The sequence below is a fragment of the Pogoniulus pusillus genome, chromosome 5, assembly GCF_015220805.1.
Source record: "Pogoniulus pusillus isolate bPogPus1 chromosome 5, bPogPus1.pri, whole genome shotgun sequence".
Classification (NCBI taxonomy): domain Eukaryota; kingdom Metazoa; phylum Chordata; class Aves; order Piciformes; family Lybiidae; genus Pogoniulus; species Pogoniulus pusillus.
Window position 1 is genome coordinate 30,939,972 of NC_087268.1, and position 18,398 is coordinate 30,958,369.

Genomic DNA, 18,398 nt, shown 5'->3' on the forward strand with positions numbered 1-18,398 from the left:
CTACTTTTTCATTGGGGTATACAGAGAGGGAGTTGGCAAGATAGAGGAAAGAAGGGAAGAGGAGAAAGGAAGATCTCTTTCCATGAATATTTATATTTATTACAAATTGGAAATCTTCACTTTAAATAGTTGGGGTGAAAGAACTGTGTCAAAGTCCAAAATATTTTACTCAGTCCTCCATTCATGGAATATAGAATACTAAGAACAGCAAAATGTCTCTCATAGTATTATACTAGCTAAAAGAAATTATATTGATTTTTTTCCTACTATTTACATTTTTATAATCCACGAAACCTTCTTTTCATAGAATCATACAATGGTTTAGGTTGGAAGGGACCTCAAAAATTTTCTGGTTCCAAACCCCCACTATAGGCAGGGACACCTCCCTCTAGAACAGGTCACTCAAGGCCTCATCCAACCTGGCCTTGAACACCTCCACAGAAGGAGCATCCACAACCTCCCTGGGCAACCTGTGCCAGTGTCTCAGCACCCTCACTGTGAAGAGCTTTTTCCTAACATCTAGTTTAAATCTCCCCTCTGCCAGTTTGAACCCATTACCCCTCATCCTGTCATTACAAGAGCTTGTAAATGGTCCCTCCCCAGCCTTCCTATAGGTCTCCTTCAGATACTGGAAGGCTACTATAAGGTCTCCTCAAAACCTTCTCTTTTCCAAGATTAACAACCCAAACTCTCATAGCCTGTCCTCATAGGAGAGGTGCTCCAGCCCTCCAATCACCTTTTTGGCCCTCCTCTGGACTCACTCCAACAGCTTGATGTCCTTCTTATGTTGGGGGCTCCAGAACTGCACACAGTACTCCAGGTGGGGTCTCACGAGAGCAGAGTAAAGGCGGAGAATCCCCTCCCTTGCCCTGCTGGCCACACTTCTCTTGCTGCAGCCCAGCACACGGTTGCTGTCTGGGCTGCATGTGAACACTGCCAGCTCATGTTGAGCTTTTCATCAGCCCAGACCCCCAGGTTCTTTTCCTCAGGGCTGCTCTCAACCATTTGCTACCTAGCCTGGATGTGTGCTTGGGATTGTGCCAACCCAGGTGCAGGAGCTTACACTTGGCCTTGTTGAATGTCATGAGGTTGGCCTGGGCTCACCACTCCAGCCTGTCCAGGTCCCTCTGGATGGCATCCATGCCCTCTAGCAAGTCAGCTTTGCCACACAGCTTGGGGTTATCTGCAAACATACTGAGGGTGCACTCAATTTGTCTGTCCATATCACTGACAAAGATGTTAAACAGCACTGGTCCCAGCACTGACCCCTGAGGGATGCCACTTGTTATTTTTCACTTGTCTCCAGGTGGACACTGTGCCCTTGATCACCAATTTCATCCAGCCAATTCCTTATCCAGCAGTGCTCCACCCATCAAGTCTGCATTTTTCCAGTTTGGTGAGCAGGATGTCATGTGGGGCAGAGTCAAATGCCTTACTTGGGTCATTTCACTTGTCTACACTTTGGATGGTGCTTTCACACACATACATTTTCCTCCTCTTCAGCTGAAATGATGGAGCCTTCAAAACGTAGTTATTCATCTGACTTCAACCCATGAATTTGCTGAGTGTTCTCTTGCACTATAAGCAATAACACCAATTTTCCAGAGCTACCATGAATAGGAAACATCCCCAAAAGGATTGGTCACAAGGCTGATCCCTGCCAAATACAGCATCTAAATGTGCAAGACTGCACAAGTTTATAGAACAATCACCTCAACATTACAGAAGACAAATGTAAGTGTCACTTAACATGCTATTCTTCTTGCCACACTTTAGCAGTCTAAAACTCCAGAAGCTAGTCTCAACGATCCGTCAAGGCTCCTTCAAGAACCTAAGGAGACAACGAGATGCCTCCAAAGGGCATCTTATTGCAGAGATCTAAGAACTGAGCAAATGAGAGCGGGGAGATACTCTCAAAGAATAAGCTGTTTGATCTTACTGGTTAACAAGATGCTGTCATATTTAAAAATGAATGCAGTTAGCTAAAGAAGAGCCACGCTCAAGTTCATGCGAGTGTCAGTGTCAACTTGCACTGATTATCTTTATAGAAATCTCTGTGTCTGATTCTGAAAGGCAGAGTCAAATCACAACACAAAATCCAACACATTTATGACTGAACAGATAATAATAAGTCTTCTCAGTAATCATTTTTAAGGTGCTAAACAAGACAAGAATGATTACTAATTTGTTCCATTGTTATAATTTTTACATCTGCATTTCCCCTGCACTCTGCTAAAGACTTCTTCTATTTATTTGTGCAGGAACATCAAAAATAGTCTTAGCAGATCTACAGAATCAGGTATCCTGGCCTGCATCAGGAATGGTGTGGTCAGCAGGAGCAGGGAGGTCATTCTGCCCCTGTACTCTGCACTGGTTAGACCTCACCTTGAGTACTGTGTTCAGTTCTGGGCCCCCCAGTTTAGGAGGGACATTGAGATGCTTGAGCCTGTCCAGAGAAGGGCAATGAGCGAGGCTGGGGAGAGGCCTTGAGCACAGCCCTACAAGGAGAGGCTGAGGGAGCTGGGATTGTGTAGCCTGGAGAAGAGGAGGCTCAGGGGTGACCTTATTGCTGTCTACAACTACCTGAGGGGTGGTTGTGGCCAGGAGGAGGTTGCTCTCTTCTCTCAGGTGGCCAGCACCAGAACGAGAGGACACAGCCTCAAGCTGCGCCAGGGGAGATTTAGGCTGGAGGTGAGGAGAAAGTTCTTCACTGAGAGAGTCATTGGACACTGGAATGGGCTGCCCGGGGAGGTGGTGGAGTCGCCGTCCCTGGAGCTGTTCAAGGCAAGGTTGGACGTGGCACTTGGTGCCATGGTCCAGCCTTGAGCTCTGTGGTAAAGGGTTGGACTTGATGACTTGTGAAGTCTCTTCCAGCCTTGGTGATACTGTGATACTGTGATTTCAATGCTTTTTCTCTTTACTTTAGCTGTTTTAATTAGCTTAATATGCAATATGGAATCTATCAGCAATTAGCATCTTGGATCAAAATCTGCACTAAAGCCAGTTTCTTCCAGGATGCTTGATTTGGATGAAAAAGTAGATGAAGCACAGAATATTTGCACAGAGCAGAGCAGGTCTACATATCCACCATCATTTTTTTTTTGCTGGTGCACACGTTAATAATAGTCATCAGCTTTACACAAAATGGCCAGTGAGCATTTTCTGATGGGCATAATCTATACACATGATATATAGGGTTTTTAAAGTGAAAGATGTTACGTACTTCTGAAAACTGGCTCCCATATGTGACTTCTTTTAAAGAAGCTTTCCTTCTGAAACGGATGCAAAGTCCAGTGGCGAGAAAATAATCAGAGACAACACTGAAATACTACCTTGCATGCATCTCTTTGCAGAGCAGAAACACAGGCATTGTCAGGGAAGTCTTACCAACTAGAAACAGAAGATAAAATTATTACTTTGTTTCTCCAGCTTCTGCACTTAATTTGAAATCTACTTATTGTTGACAGAGGTTGGAAAGCAAGGCATGCAAACTTATCATCCTTTGAAAAGTCTGAAGAAACAGTTTTGCCTTTTCTGTTTGTGTGCAGAGCTCCATGTGTCACCTCACATGTTTTCAAATTCCACTTCTATCAAAAGCAATGTCTCCTCACTTAAAATCACTTTCCAGACAAGTCAAGGACCAGACTGAGCCAGCTGAGAATTAGATTTATAACTGTGTCCTAGACATGTCAGCAAGTAACTGTGTTAGTACAAAGATAAAACAAGCAAGAGATTCACACCTCAGACCTGCTGCAGAGAACTGTCTTCATGTAATGCCAAGGTTTGCACTAACTCACACTACCTGATGGGTCACCTCTGCTTGTCTGAACTCTCCCCATCCTCTGTGTCCTTTACACTCCTGTATTTCCTCCCATGCAACAAAGCTGGTGAGGGGCCTGGAGCACAAATCCTATGAGGAGAGGTTGAGGGACCTGGGCCTGTTTAGCCTGGAGAAGAGGAGGCTCAGGGGTGATCTTATTACTGTCTACAACTACCTGAAGGGGCATTGTAGCCAGGTGGGGGGTGGACTCTTCTCCCAGGCAACCAGCAATAGAACAAGGGGACACAGTCTCAAGTTGTGCCAGGGTAGGTATAGGCTGGATGTTAGGAAGAAGTTCTTCCCAGAGAGAGTGATTTCCCATTGGAATGGGCTGCCCAGGGAGGTGGTAGAGGCACCGTCCCTGGGGGTCTTCAAGAAAAGACTGGATGAGGCACTTAGTGCCATGGTCTGGTTGACCGGATAGGGCTGGGTGATAGGTTGGACTAGATGATCTTGGAGGTCTCTTCCAACCTGGTTGATTCTATGATTCTATGCATCTTTTGCATTTGCCACATCTGGGCTGCTGTCAGGGTGACTCCCACAACCCTGCTGAGAGCTCTTGCATGCATCATTGCAATATTGCAAATGTTGAAACTCCTGACAGTGATGGTGCCCTTGCTTCTCCCAATCACTTCTGTAGGCACCAGATTTTCAACATGCTCATTTTCAGTCTTATGAACAGTATGGCTTGATGAGACTGGCATTGGAAGGATGTGTGAGAGGAAACTGTGAGACAGTGCTTGGTTTATCCATCAGGTTAGCTAAAACTACATGCATGGTGTCTTATCAATATTGCACATTTAGAGAGCGCTTCGTTTCTGGGTGCTAGCTCATACCACCTCCACATTTATAAGAGAATAAACCTTTCATAACACTGCCTCAGCTCTATTTAACTCCCAGCTCTACTGCCATGAACCCCTTTGGCATCCAGTCTTCCCCATCTCTGCATGTGATTTCAGCATCTTGTTTTTTACATAGAAATACTTTGGACTGTAAGGTGAGGACATTACAAGCAAGGGCACTTTATGTCTTACAATCAAATCCATTTGATTTGAGCAGTATCATGTTTTCCACCCCTCTGGCTGGACTAAGCATGCTCCTGGAATGAAACAACAGCTATACTCTGTCTGTGACCTGCTTCAAGAGGGCAGGGGAGGCAATAAGGGAGAGCAAGACATTATTCTTCCATTTCTGCTGTTTGCTAGTTAGAAACATCCCAGATCACAGGAAAAGGAAATTTTGTTTTGTTGGTGCCAAGTTCTTCACAGCAGAGCAAAGCACAAACATTAAGGGCTAAAGTAAAATCATGCTAGTCACTGATGCAGAGCCTGCTTCTGTAAGCAGCAGTTCCTTTGAATTAGAGGTTATACCTTGGTCAGCACATTGAACTCCCACTGCAGGCCCTGGGATGCCAAGAATGAGGTCAAAGAGCTGCAACATTATTAATGTTGTATTTTAAGAACAAACCTTTGGCCATTCTGCCGAACCACTTTTGCTCTTTCTCAGACCCCAGGTTCACATTTGAGTGCTGGAGTTTAGCTGTACTAGTTCTGCTAATCATTACATATTTCATACTGCACTTAGTATTTCATCAACCATGAATAAATCTGGACTTATGGAGGACAGTCATAAGGAAAGAGAACATCAAGACAAAAAGAGGAAGACTCATAGATAAAAAGTCAATTTAAAATAGGGGGGGGTTTTCTAGTGTAATAGAATCTACATTCCTTTTCAATTAGAAAAAAGAAGTATGGAGTCATTACAAGGGCCAGATGATTGTCAGAGTTACACTGACTTAAACTCAAATTATACTCCAGTAAGTGCTCAAAGAAAATTTAGTTAAAAATGAAGCAACTGAATAAATTTCTTTTCTTTCTCACCTCCTTTTATCCTGCTGCAATGCACAGAACCTTTAGTTAGAGGAATATGACATTTCTGTACCAATACAAGTCTCTACAATCTTATTGATAACTGCAAATTTGTTAAAGCTGCCCTCAGCCTTTTCAATCAAATACACTCAGCTGCTCCCCAGGGAATAATTACTGCCCTCAGTAGCAGTATGACACAAACTCTTTCAATCTCCCTTCCCTAATGGATGAAAACAAGCAGTTCAGCCTTAGCAAAGACAGCACTGAAAGGTTTAATCCACTGTGTAAGGTACTCAAGGCAAGGAGCACAATTAAACTTTCTAGTTATTTTCTTGTTCTGTTCCCCAGAAACCAAATCTTTCAACAGACAGATTATCACTAAGTGTTATTAACAGAAAGCAGTTGTCCTTGTTCTGTGCTAGGAAATGCAGACTGGCACTATCAAACATGCTGGACACAATCCATCATAACCATGTGCAAGTACATAGGTGTTCAAGAAAAGACCAGATGAGGCACTCAGTGCCATGGTCTAGTTGACTGGATAGGGCTGGGGGATAGGTTGGACTGGATGATCTTGGAGGTCTCTTCCAACCTGGTTGATTCTATGATTCTACATAAAGGGCAGCTATCAAGAGGAGGGAGACTGCCTTTTCACAAAGACTCATATGGTAAAAACAAGGAGTAATGGATACAAGTTGCTACTGGGGAGGTTCATACTGGATGCCAGAAAAGGATTTTTCACCAGTCAAACTATTAGCCACTGGAATAAACTCCCAAAGCAGGTGGTTGATTCCCCACATTAGACAGCTCCAAGGTCCAGCTTGACAGGCTGCTGGGCTGTCTCAGTTAAACTACAGTCACATCCTGAAGGGTTGGACTAGATGATCCTTGAAGTCCCTTCCAATGACACATGATTCTATGACACAACACACTGAGTAGTATTATGTGGTTTAACTACTGCTTACCTACCTTACACCTTTTCCAGCCATTTTATTTACTTGTAAAGAGAGAAGTGCAAGAAAGCTAAGAGGCAGATTAGAGGAGAACTGAAAGATAAAGCAAGCCTAAAATGTTATGCCCGCTAGTTAAGAAACATGAATGCCGTGGGAGACAAGCCTATTTTTATCTGCCCACCACTGAGTCTGCAGCTTAGAACCTGTTGTTCAGCCTTATCTCTGATGTGGAAATCAGAGGTAATAGTTCTTGAAAACAATCTGCTTTCTTAGTAGTAAAATTAACAAGGGCTGGCCTGCTGCAGGTTTTCCTTCTCACAGGTCATGTCCCACTTGGATTCTCTGGTGTTAAATAAGAGGTGAGTTGATATTGCATCCTTGACCACCACAGAGGAACTAATTTATTATTCTCTCCTCTACACACTTGTGAATTTTCATGAAACTGGAAGGAACTGCATAGCTTTTAATTCTTTGCCTCCCTGCTGAATTCACCTGAAATTGGCCTGCACATTCAAAAGTAAAAAATGATTGGGGAACAGAGTGAGATACAGACAAACATTCATGGCTTCATATATATCTCATTACTCTGGGAAAATCAGCTAGAAACAAAACTTACACACAGGAGAATACTTCAGGAGAATACTTGCAAATACCTCACTGAAGCACAAATGCAGTGCACAAAAAAAGTGGTATTATGAAAGAAATTCACCTACAAAGGGTTGGAACAAGACAGCATTTACAAAGAAGAAAACAGGAAATCACAGCAGACTACTTGGGGACTGACCTGCTGGAAAGCAGTGAAAGGGAGAAGGACTCAGGAGTCCTGGTGGATGGAAGGATGGCCATGCACCAGCAGCGTGCTCTTGTGGCAAGGAAGGTCAGTGCCATTCTGGGGTGTATTAGAAGGGCTGTGGTTAGTAAGTCGAGGGAGCTTCTCCTTCCCCTCTACTTTGCTCTGGTAAGGCATCATCTGGAGTGTTGTGTCCATTTCTGGGCCCCCCAGCTCAAGAAGGACAGGGAGCTGCTTGAAAGAGTCCACCACAGAACCACAAAGATGATTAAGGAAGTTGAACATCTTCCTTATGAGGAGAGACTGAGGGAGCTGAGGCTTGGAGAGGAGTAGACTAAGGGGTGACCTCATTCATGTTTATAAATATGTAAGGAGTGATTGCTAGGAGGATGGAGCCAGCCTCTTCTCGGTGATGTCCAGTGACAGGACAAGGGACAATGGGTGGAAGTTGAGGCATAGGAGGTTCCATGTGAACCTGAGGAAGAATTTTTTCATTGTGAGGGTGACCAAGTACTGGAACAGGCTGCCCAGGGAGGTTATGGAGTCTCCCTCTCTGGAGATATTCAAGAACCATCTGGATGCATCCAGTGTGATCCGCTCTAGGTGATCCTACTCTGGCAGGGGAGCTGAACCAGATGATATTTTGAGGTCCCTTCCTGTTGGATATAGTAATATTAAATGCAGTGATTTTATAGAATTGTCTCACTGTGGTGCCGCTATTGTCCAGCCAGGGACAGAAGAGAGTTCAGTAAGTGCTGGTAGAGGGTTGGAATGACCTTAGAGATTGGTGTAGCAAATGTAAACAAGTGTAAGCCTGGAGTCTGTGGTTTTTGCCTATCTCTGCTGACTTAGAATCACCAGACACAATATATGTGTTGCTGAGAGAACATGAAGAATGTCTATGCCAAGAAGTGTGCAATACTAACACAGTCTAACGCAGGTGCATGCAACCAATCAGAGTCTGAGATGATTTGTAACCTTCCTGTGTAGCCTTCTGATAAAAAAGTCTATAACCTTATGCTTGGGGTGCAATAAAGGGATTGGATTTGGATTGGCTTGTATCAGGCTTTTGCCCTGTCTCTTATTATCCCCCTGATACTATGGTATCGCAGCCTATGACAAATGGTTTACCCCAACATGAAGGTCAATCTGATCATCTGATAGATGGCTGGTCATAGGGTCAACCTCCAGATGTAGCTGCTGGAAGGAAGCAGAATCAGGCCTGAAATTGACACCTGAAGTGTTGGATATTTCAGGTGAGCTGGAGGTTGTACTATGGCAAATTGAGCCCCCAACATTCTATGATTCTAAACTTCTAAGTAAAGTAGTTCACTCATTAGTAAAAAGCAAAGCAAACCCACTATTTCCTCTTCTGTGCTTTATATCACTCCTGATTTATAGCAGTGAAGGCTCTGTGTGATGAAGTTAATCCTATTTTGTGATACTTGGCTATAACCAGTCTACCGTAAAGTGCACATTGGACACGCTGTTACTCAATCAAGACACTGCTATTTTTGCCAACAGCTAGGGAAGTGTAAGACCTTCCAAAAATCCAGTCCTACACAGCTTCCTTTACCAGGGTGCCTCAAGGACGTTCTATGACTTCTCACATAAATAAAATCAAAGGGTTTGCAAAGTCAAGGCAAATCTGAAAATCAAACCACAGTTTTGTCAGATCTAGCCAGGGAATCTTGGCAACAAGAGCTCTGGGGGTTTTTCTTCTTTAAGACATATAGTTTCAGGAAAGTATTCCTGATTTCAACTTCTCACTCAGGATGAGATCACCTCTTATGAGTGGGCTGATTGCTATGACTTTTTGCTGTCCAAACTGCCATAAGCCATGCATTTTGTATCTCTCCCTATCCTTTTCCCAGCTACATGGTCCTGGCCAAGCTCTGGCACTCACATCTGATCCTGCCCTAGGTCTATTCAACCCACTGTAATGGTATGGGCAGGATCTATTCCAAAACTAACATCACAGACCATAAATTTTAATAATAGGTACTTTGCACAGTCATGAAAAGTATTACACAGAGGGAAAAACAAGGAACCTAGAACACTTTAAAAATAACTAACAATAACATAACAAATATTAATTCAACCACTAGAAGTTGGTAAGAGAATCTTGTGGTCAATGTACCACTTGTCCACTAAAGGGACTCAAGAAGCTCCTTTCTGCTTAAGGCAGAAGGCACTTTGATTTAGTTAGAGAGGCTTCTGAATATTTACTCACAAACTATTACCTCTGGACTCCCAGTACTGAATTATAGTTTCCAGACAATACCCAAACACTTGCAGGGAGTTCTGTCAGTGTCTTAATAGTCACTGAGGCTTTTTGTGCCCAGGTGGCCAAGAGTGCCAATGGTCTGCATCAGGAATGGTGTGGTCAGCAGGAGCAGGGAGGTCATTCTGCCCCTGTACTCTACACTGGTTAGACCACACCTTGAGTACAGTGTTCAGTTCTGGGCCCCCCAGTTTAGGAGGGACATTGAGATGCTTGAGCGTGTCCAGAGAAGGGCGACGAGGCTGGGGAGAGGCCTTGAGCACAGCCCTACGAGGAGAGGCTGAGGGAACTGGGATTGGTTAGCCTGGAGAAGAGGAGGCTCAGGGGAGACCTTATTGCTGTCTACAACTACCTGAGGGGTGGTTGTGGCCAGGAGGAGATTGCTCTCTTCTCTCAGGTGGCCAGCACCAGAACAAGAGGACACAGCCTCAGGCTGCGCCAGGGGAGATTTAGGATGGAGGTGAGGAGAAAGTTCTTCACTGAGAGAGTCATTGGACACTGGAATGGGCTGCCCAGGGAGGTGGTGGAGTCGCCGTCCCTGGAGCTGTTCAAGGCAGGATTGGACGTGGCACTTGGTGCCATGGTCTAGCCTTGAGCTCTGTGGTAAAGGGTTGGACTTGATGATCTGTGAGGTCTCTTCCAATCCTAATAATACTGTGATAGATCTTCCCAGGCTCTAACAGGGTGCTGGAAAAGAGGCAGATGATTGCTGACCTGATCCTGGTCCTCTCGCACTCCAGACTTGGCATGGAGGTTTGCAGAGGTGCAGAGAGCACGACGTCAGCAGCACTTCTCCCCACCTCGTGAGGCACTTAATGCCTTCTGGTAAACTTGAGGCATAGCACATTTCCAGATAGTTCAAACCCAAAACATCAGGGGCTTGTTATTATGTTGCAAGTAGAGCAGAGCACACTGCTTGCAACTTAGCTCCATTTGTGTAACTTTCCCGAGTGCAATGGCTCCTTCGTCCACAGAGATTCACCAATCAGAATGGCACTTTGCCAAACTGACCATGTTAAGTGAAAACAGAGCTTGCTTACCCTTGTTTGGGCAAGACACTAACAAGTGCATAAACATTTGTGAGTACCTGCTCATCACTGTGGGAGAAGACATAACAGCACCAAGCCATTGCTTTCTTCCCACCCTTGCTTCCTCCATCATCAGAAGAGTGAAGCAAACTAGGACATGTTTTAGGCCTATTTGCCTTCCACAGCACTCATTAAACAAGCAGGAAAAGTAATTCAGTTAAAAAAACAAACCAAACCAACCAACTGACACAACCCCCCGAACAACAACAAAAAAATACCAGCTGGGTTGTTTCTATCAGAAATTAAGTCATGCCTTACCTTGTACAGATAAAGTCACTGTCTGTTTGTGGAACACAAACCTATGAGGAGAGGCTGAGGGAGCTGGGGGTGTGCAGCCTGGAGAAGAGGAGGCTCAGGGGGGACATCATTGCTGTCTACAACTACCTGAAGGGATATTGTAGCCAGGTGGGGGCCTCTTCTCCCAGGCAACCAGCAATAGAACAAGGGGACACAGTCTCAAGTGGTGCTGGGGGAAGTACAGGCTGGATGTTAGGAGGAAGTTCTTCCCAGAGAGAGTGACTGGCATTGGAATGGGCTGCCCAGGGAGGTGGTGGAGGCACCGTCCCTGGAGGTGTTCAAGAAAAGCCTGGATGAGGCACTTAGTGCCATGGTGTAGTTGACTGGCATGGGCTGGGTGCTAGGTTGGACTGGATGATCTTGGAGGTCTCTTCCAACCTGGTTGATTCTGTGATTCTATTATTTTTCTACTCATAATTCATACTTCTCTGACAATTCTCAGAAATACTCAAACAAATGACTAACATTTTGAGGCAGATGCAGAGATGCCAACTCCAAGCCCCTGCTTTTCATGGTTTTACAATATTCTGATACAAACCAAATGAAAACAAAAAGAGCTGTTCCTTCTTACCATTTGTCTCCTGTTCTCTACCAGGTGGATGCCAACAATCCCTAGGAAAGATCCAAAGCCAAGCTAAAGCAAGGATCAAAAGAAAAAAAAAACAACAGAAAGGTGTGAGGTCAGCTCATTCGGGTCAACATACCAATGCATAACTAAGGCATCTGAGCTAATGTGTCATACAGATATGCTAACTGGGGTGGGTCAGAGAAAAGAGCAGAAGTTACTGCTGGACATAAATCATATAACGCAACGGTGAATGATCAGAACTGCAGCACTTGTCATGCAGCAAGCAGAAGCCTCTACAGACACACACTTCCACAACCTGTTACCACAGTCACCTATAGTTTTACACACTATAAAGCAAAAATTATGTAGGACAAAAGAACACCCAAGTTCAGCCCATATATCATTACTGAAAGTTGCAAAGCTTTAGGCAGCCCTAAGAAAGTTTTCCTCAAAAAATGGGCATGACTCAAGTTTAAATCCTTACAGTTGCTTTTGTTTGATTTCAATGACTAAACAGTACATGCCAGAAAAAAAACCAAAAAGCTTTGCTTTAATGCCCAAAAGTTAGCTTCAGCATGGAGCAGCTGAAGCACCAGCAATCACGGGAGACAGAGGAGAAAGGGATTCTGGATTAAGTTGGCATTCCTGTTCCTATCAGTGCTGCTTCAATGCCAGTCTGGCAGGAAAAGCCTCCTTCTTCAAAGGGGCTCAAAGAGGTTTGGAGAGGTTCAAACTCCTTGTATTTGTGGTTAATGTGAGGTAAAGTGGCAACAGTTGAGACTAGCTTTTCATCAGACCTTCCTGGGGTCAGGACCCCCACTGTATGGACTCACATGAGCTTGAAGAGGTCGCCTTGGTGCCCCATACCTGAAATATAGCCACAGGCTGAGTAGCAGCTACAGCAGGAGTTTGTGTCAGAGTCTTTCCATAGTGCTCTCTCTCCTGGCTGCACGCTGTCTCGTGGACACCTCAGTCTCAAAGCCCTGTCAGTTCTGCAATCTTTGCTCCCTGCTTCACTAGGGCTATCTCTGCTCCCAGTCATCCCTCCAGTTCCCACCAAACCCACCCTGTGGATGGGACATGATGTTTCACTAAGAAATGTAAGCCTCTTTCTGGAATAAAGTTTCTGAATCTGGTTCACAGATGCTTCTTCCAGCACAAGTTTTTAAGGACTATGCATCCCAGCCAAGCACTTACGCAGTGCCCATGAACTCCTTGCTGTTATGCACAGCGGCTCACAGAAGAAAGTAAATCTCCTGCAAGCACTTTACTCACTCAGTATCATACCACTCCCTCTCAAGAAAGCAAATGCAGGGAACAGAGATTTGCTATAGAGTGCTTTGGGAAGATTTATGTGGAACGGAGGGACAAAGACTAAAAGCAGAGATCCTTGTTTTTTTTTCCCCCAAGTGCATCCATGCTGACAGCTGAATAGGAGAGAGATTTGGAACCATGAGCAAGGACACTTTGTTCAGAGGACAACGACATTGTGTATTAAGATAACTACAGCAAAACGACACCTAGTTCCAAGCCCCATTTTTCATCCCAGTGGGAACAAACCATAAAGTCCCATTAATGGCTGATGCAGGAGACACAGGATGGAAGAATATTACCCACGTGAAGGAAAGGGGAAAAAAAGGGGGGAGGTGTGCTCAAATACAGAACAGCAGCAATTAAATCAGAAGGAGCAGAACCATTGATAGAGATCATGACATAAGGCACTGCATTGCTGATATTGGCTTAGGGTCACATGCGCTGGTGCTTTTTATCTGTTTAGACATCTGGCTATCTGGGTTGGGAGCTCTGGAAGTCCAGGTCAGTATGATGACTGGAACAAATGGATCCTGCAGATTCTTGGTTGAAAGATGACAAAACCAGCAAATTAAATTAGCACAAGCAGTAGTCATAGAGAAGTGACATTAATTAAGAGCAAACAATATTTATAAAGAAGTGAGACTGAGGATGTTCCAACTCTGGATTTGCAGCCTGTTCCACAAAGGCAGCAATAAACCTAAACTGATGAGCAAGCAGTAACCTACTGACTGAAGACAGCTTTCAAAGTGGAACATTATGCTGACTCATCTACACATAAAAATAATTTATGTTTAATTATTTTTGATGTATAAAGACAGATAATGCCTACCACTATAAAGATATCATTAGAAAGAAAACATTTTCAAATAAATTACACGTGATCACAGAGAAATTAAAGGCACCTAACTCTGGATGAGGCCAATGGGAACTAACTAGAAACCCAAATCATGTTATGGATCTGGCCCTGAAGCCATCTAGGGTGCCATCACAAAGCACCTACAGGATGGCCAAGGGGTCAGTCCCAGCCAGCATGGGTTTAGGAAGGGCAGGTCCTGCCTCACCAACCTGATCTCCTTTTATGATCAGGTTCCCTGCCTGGTGAACGTGGGGAAGGCTGTGGATGTAGTCTGCTTGGACTTCAGCAAAGCCTTTGACACTGTCTGCCACAAGAAGCTCCAAGCCAAGCTGGCAGCTCATGGTTTGGACAGATTCACTCTGTGCTGGATCAAGAACTGGCTGGATGGCAGAGCTCAGAGAGTGGTAGTGAATGGTGCCACATCCAGTTGGCAGCTGTCACTAGTGGTGTTCCCCAAGGATCAGTGCTGGGCCCAGTCCTGTTCAATATCTTTATTGATGACGTGGACCAGGGGATTGAGTCCAGCATCAGTAAGTTTGCAGATGACACCAAGCTAGGAGCAGCTGTTGACCTGTTGGAGGGTAGGAGAGCCCTGCAGAGGGACCTGGACAGGCTGGATGGGTGGGCAGAGGCCAATGGGATGAGATTGAACAAGGCCAAGTGCAGGGTTCTGCACTTTGGCCACAACAATCCCAAGCAGAGCTACAGGATCGGGACTGAGTGGCTGGAGAGCAGCCAGGAGGAAAGGGACCTGGGGGTACTGATAGATAGTAGGCTGAAGATGAGGCAGCAGTGTGCCCAGGTGGCCAAGAAAGCCAATGGAATCCTGGCCTGTATCAGGAACAGTGTGGCCAGTAGGACAAGGGAGGTTATTCTTCCCCTGTACTCAGCACTGGTCAGGCCACACCTTGAGTACTGTGTCCAGTTCTGGGCCCCTCAATTCAAGAGAGATGTTGAGGTGCTGGAACGTGTCCAGAGAAGGGTGACAAAGCTGGTGAGGGGCCTGGAACACAACCCTTATGAGGAGAGGCTGAGGGAGCTGGGGTTGTTTATCCTGGAGAAGAGGAGGCTCAGGGGGGACATCATTGCTGTCTACAACTACCTGAAGGGACATTGTAGCCAGGTGGGGGGTGGCCTCTTCTCCCAGGCAACCAGCAACAGAACAAGGGGACACAGTCTCAAGTTGTGCTGGGGAAAGTATAGGCTGGATGTTAGGAGGAAGTTCTTGCCAGAGAGAGTGATTGGCATTGGAATGGGCTGCCCAGGGAGGTGGTGGAGGCACCATCCCTGGAGGTGTTCAAGAAAAGCCTGGATGAGGCACTTAGTGCCATGGTCTAGCTGACTGGCTAGAGCTGGGTGCTAGGTTGGCCTGGATGATCTTGGAGGTCTCTTCCAACCTGGTTGATTCTATGATTCTATGTTTCTAAACTCAAGTAAATCTATGCAAGTGGGTAGTCTTATTCACATGTGTCAGCATTTGCAAGACCAGGACTAATTCTTCTTGGTTTTTAAGACCAAAATCCCTTACCTAAGACCAGTGAAGATTTAGATCACACCTACTATTTTACTACTGAATTCTACGAGAGTTAGACCTGATTTTCACTGTAATTAATACTGTCTGTCTTCTTCATAATCTTTCTTTTCTTTGAGTCCAACAGTTAAGGAGGCAGTGCTGAATCTACTCCCCTAGCTCTGGATCAGCACTGTGTTGATTTTCTACTGTCAGTGGAGAGGAGAAGCACCTGTTGAGAGTCATTCCACTCATTCTGAAAGAGTGGTTGATTTTGCACCAAGGCGGAGGAAAGACCATCCAATAGTCCATCTCCTAGTGCTGCACTGGAGTCAGTCACCTCTGGCAACGAGGCAGGAACACAGAAGTGCTGTCATACAACTCTGACTAGGCTTTTAGTATGACGTTCAGGGTTTGTGCAGCACCTTTAACTGCTGCTAAATGTTTGCATATTTAGTGTATTAATGGTGATTCTACTGACAATTACTAATCAGTTACTTCATTAATCCATCCCATGGAAAGAAAAAAGTTCTGAATTTTATGATTCCAGCAACTTTTTCAGAGGTGAGATTATTAATGTGCTTTGTTTTCAAAGTGTTCTGATAAATTCTAGTCATTCTCTCTGGTTATCAGTGATTCCAGGATTTTATTCCTAACCTATTTCAGGAAAGGACATTTTTTCAGATGAGTGAATAGACCTTGTGTTACTCCTAAAAGAAATGAAATGCTGAAATAACCTGGTTTGTGCACACGGGTTCATTGCTCATTACATTTAAAAGACAACAGTTTTAAAATGAAACTCCTTTCTAAGGAACACATGCAGAGATTTTAATTCAAATTACAGAAAAAGAAAAGACCTTTGTCAGTATCAATCTGTTTTAGCTTAATGAAAGGAAAATTCATTCTTTTAAGGTTTTATTCTTGGAACTACTTTTTGTTCTATTTCTGAAACACCACTCCTTACAGATCATTATCCCCAAATTATCTTTCTGAAAGACCTGTTCTCAGTATGACACTAAGAGGACTTGTTTAGGAGGAACAGTTCTGACTCACAAATTATTAATGTAAATGCAAAATGTATGCACAGGATTAAAAGATACATATCCCTCTTCTCTGGGCATTGCATTCCATAGAGAAAAAGAAGCAAAAGTACCTTACAATACATTTTAGTAGCAGTGGAGTCACATAACTAAGCAGGTGCCTAACTTCAAGTACACAAGTTTCTTTTATTCACTGTGCACCCTCTGCAAAACTGGCTTGAGAAGACCAAATGAGGCAGGTGGGCATTTCTCTACTTGCTGCCCACAGTCCTCTTTATTAAAACTCAGCCCAGGTATCTCAAAATATTTTTTGCCTCTAGGGGCTTCCACCCTTTTGGATATGACTAATCTCCTCTAAGTTCAGAAAGGACCATAAGGGTTGAAGTGGCAAGTGCCTGGCAGGGCTACCCCTTCCACAGGAGTCACAGAGGCACCATGGAGCAAAGCACATACAATTTGAGACTTGTGCCAGTGCAGGAATGCATTTAAGTTGTCTGTTCCCAAAGCAAAAATGAGACTAAGGATTTCAGAGGAGAATCTTATATACCCCTTAAAGGCGATTAAAATCTATCCTATGCCTACTGCACAGTCACCTTTATGCCACATTTAATAGATTCAAGTACAGGTTTTCACATTGGCCCCTGAGCCCAGCACACTGCTGTGCAGTGCAAACTTGATCCCTGTCTGCCCCATAACAGCACTTCAGAAAAACAAAATTTACCCTTCTACCTTAGCACTCACTAGAACTAGATAAAAACAAAATAGTATCTCTCTCCTGTGAAATACTTTTGAGGGTTTTAAAGGTAATCAGAGCTTCCCTTATCCAGCTGATAATAATTTATCCAGATGTACCCAGTAGTCTGAAATATATTTCTTTACTTACAACAATGCCTGGGTAGTAGCCTCCCACAGTTATGTTTTCTGTCCTTGTGGTAGCTGCCAGGCCTATGGTCAATATAAAACCAGATACTACCAGCAGAGAGACTGTGAACCAAAGTGAAGTCTTCTTCCTCTTTGCAAATTGTCCTGTAGAGAGCATGAAGGAAATGTAAGAAAGGTTTTCATTACAGTCATGGCAGAAAAAAATTCCAAAATTACCTGAGATTTCCTTTTATTAAGCTTTTCTGTTGTTTAACTACTGCTGTTCTCCCACAAAGGAAAATTGCTGGCAAACAACAAAAGGAACTAAAAACCACAGAGCTAGCTAGAGCTCAGCATAGCTTAACGTACACACACTGGGAGCATGCATGAGGACGGTTTTTATTAAGCTGGATTGAAAGCCAGTAACAATGATAATTACACTTTGTCTTCACTAATTTTTATAATTAAGTGTTGCTCACATCCATAAGTCAGATTCTGCTGGCCTTAAACACTTACCTAAGTGAAGTGCTAATTTGACTCTGCCTAGGCAGGGCATAAAAATTTCTCTTTCAAACAAGATTAGCAGAGGCTCTGCAGGCTATCATGATAATTACTGTGCTCTTCGTATTTACTGGGGCAAGCAAACCATTCTGTGTCTCTGAAACAATGCTGTAGTGCAGTCCATCAGGTAATGGTACATGGACCTACCTTTTGAAACAGTAGCTCCTCAGAGAAATATTTTCAGTCTTACTGGGATTTGGACTGAGATTCCCAAAAGTGAAAAATGGCAGATTCATCTACCGAGTTCAGCCACCTTCAAGCCATTTAACCTTGTTATTGTGGTGGCATAGCTAAGCTGCAATCACAGGTTACTAACATCAGAGCCCCAGCCCACAGCTGGGGTTTTTGTAAGACCTATTTGAAACCTGCCTTCAATACTGACCCTAACTAACAAAAGGCACTCAAATTGATCAAACTGTGGTTCCCACAACAGGTGGTTTTGCTTTGAAAGGCAAGGCAAGACTATGCAGGATCATCATGGAGCACTGGGCCAAGCAAAGCTGAGATACCCTAGACTACAGTTGGGCAGCACAGAGCTCCAGCAAAACCACAACTGATCCACAGTGCAGGATCAATGTTTCTCTCTTC

At 44.2% G+C, this 18,398-nt stretch overlaps 1 protein-coding gene across 1 annotated transcript in view; it reads right to left on the bottom strand.

The window, feature by feature from the left end:
- The window catches only part of TMEM255B (transmembrane protein 255B), an 89,336-nt gene extending 72,043 nt beyond the window's left edge, over positions 1–17,293 (bottom strand). Inside the window, exons 1-2 of the mRNA XM_064143684.1 lie at positions 17,272–17,293; positions 11,672–11,734 (exon numbers count right to left, since the gene is read on the bottom strand). Coding sequence (XP_063999754.1) covers positions 11,672–11,674 — 3 coding nt within the window. The 5' untranslated portion in view covers positions 11,675–11,734; positions 17,272–17,293. The remainder of the gene's footprint in view (positions 1–11,671; positions 11,735–17,271) is intronic.
- Positions 17,294–18,398: the final 1,105 nt, after the last annotated feature.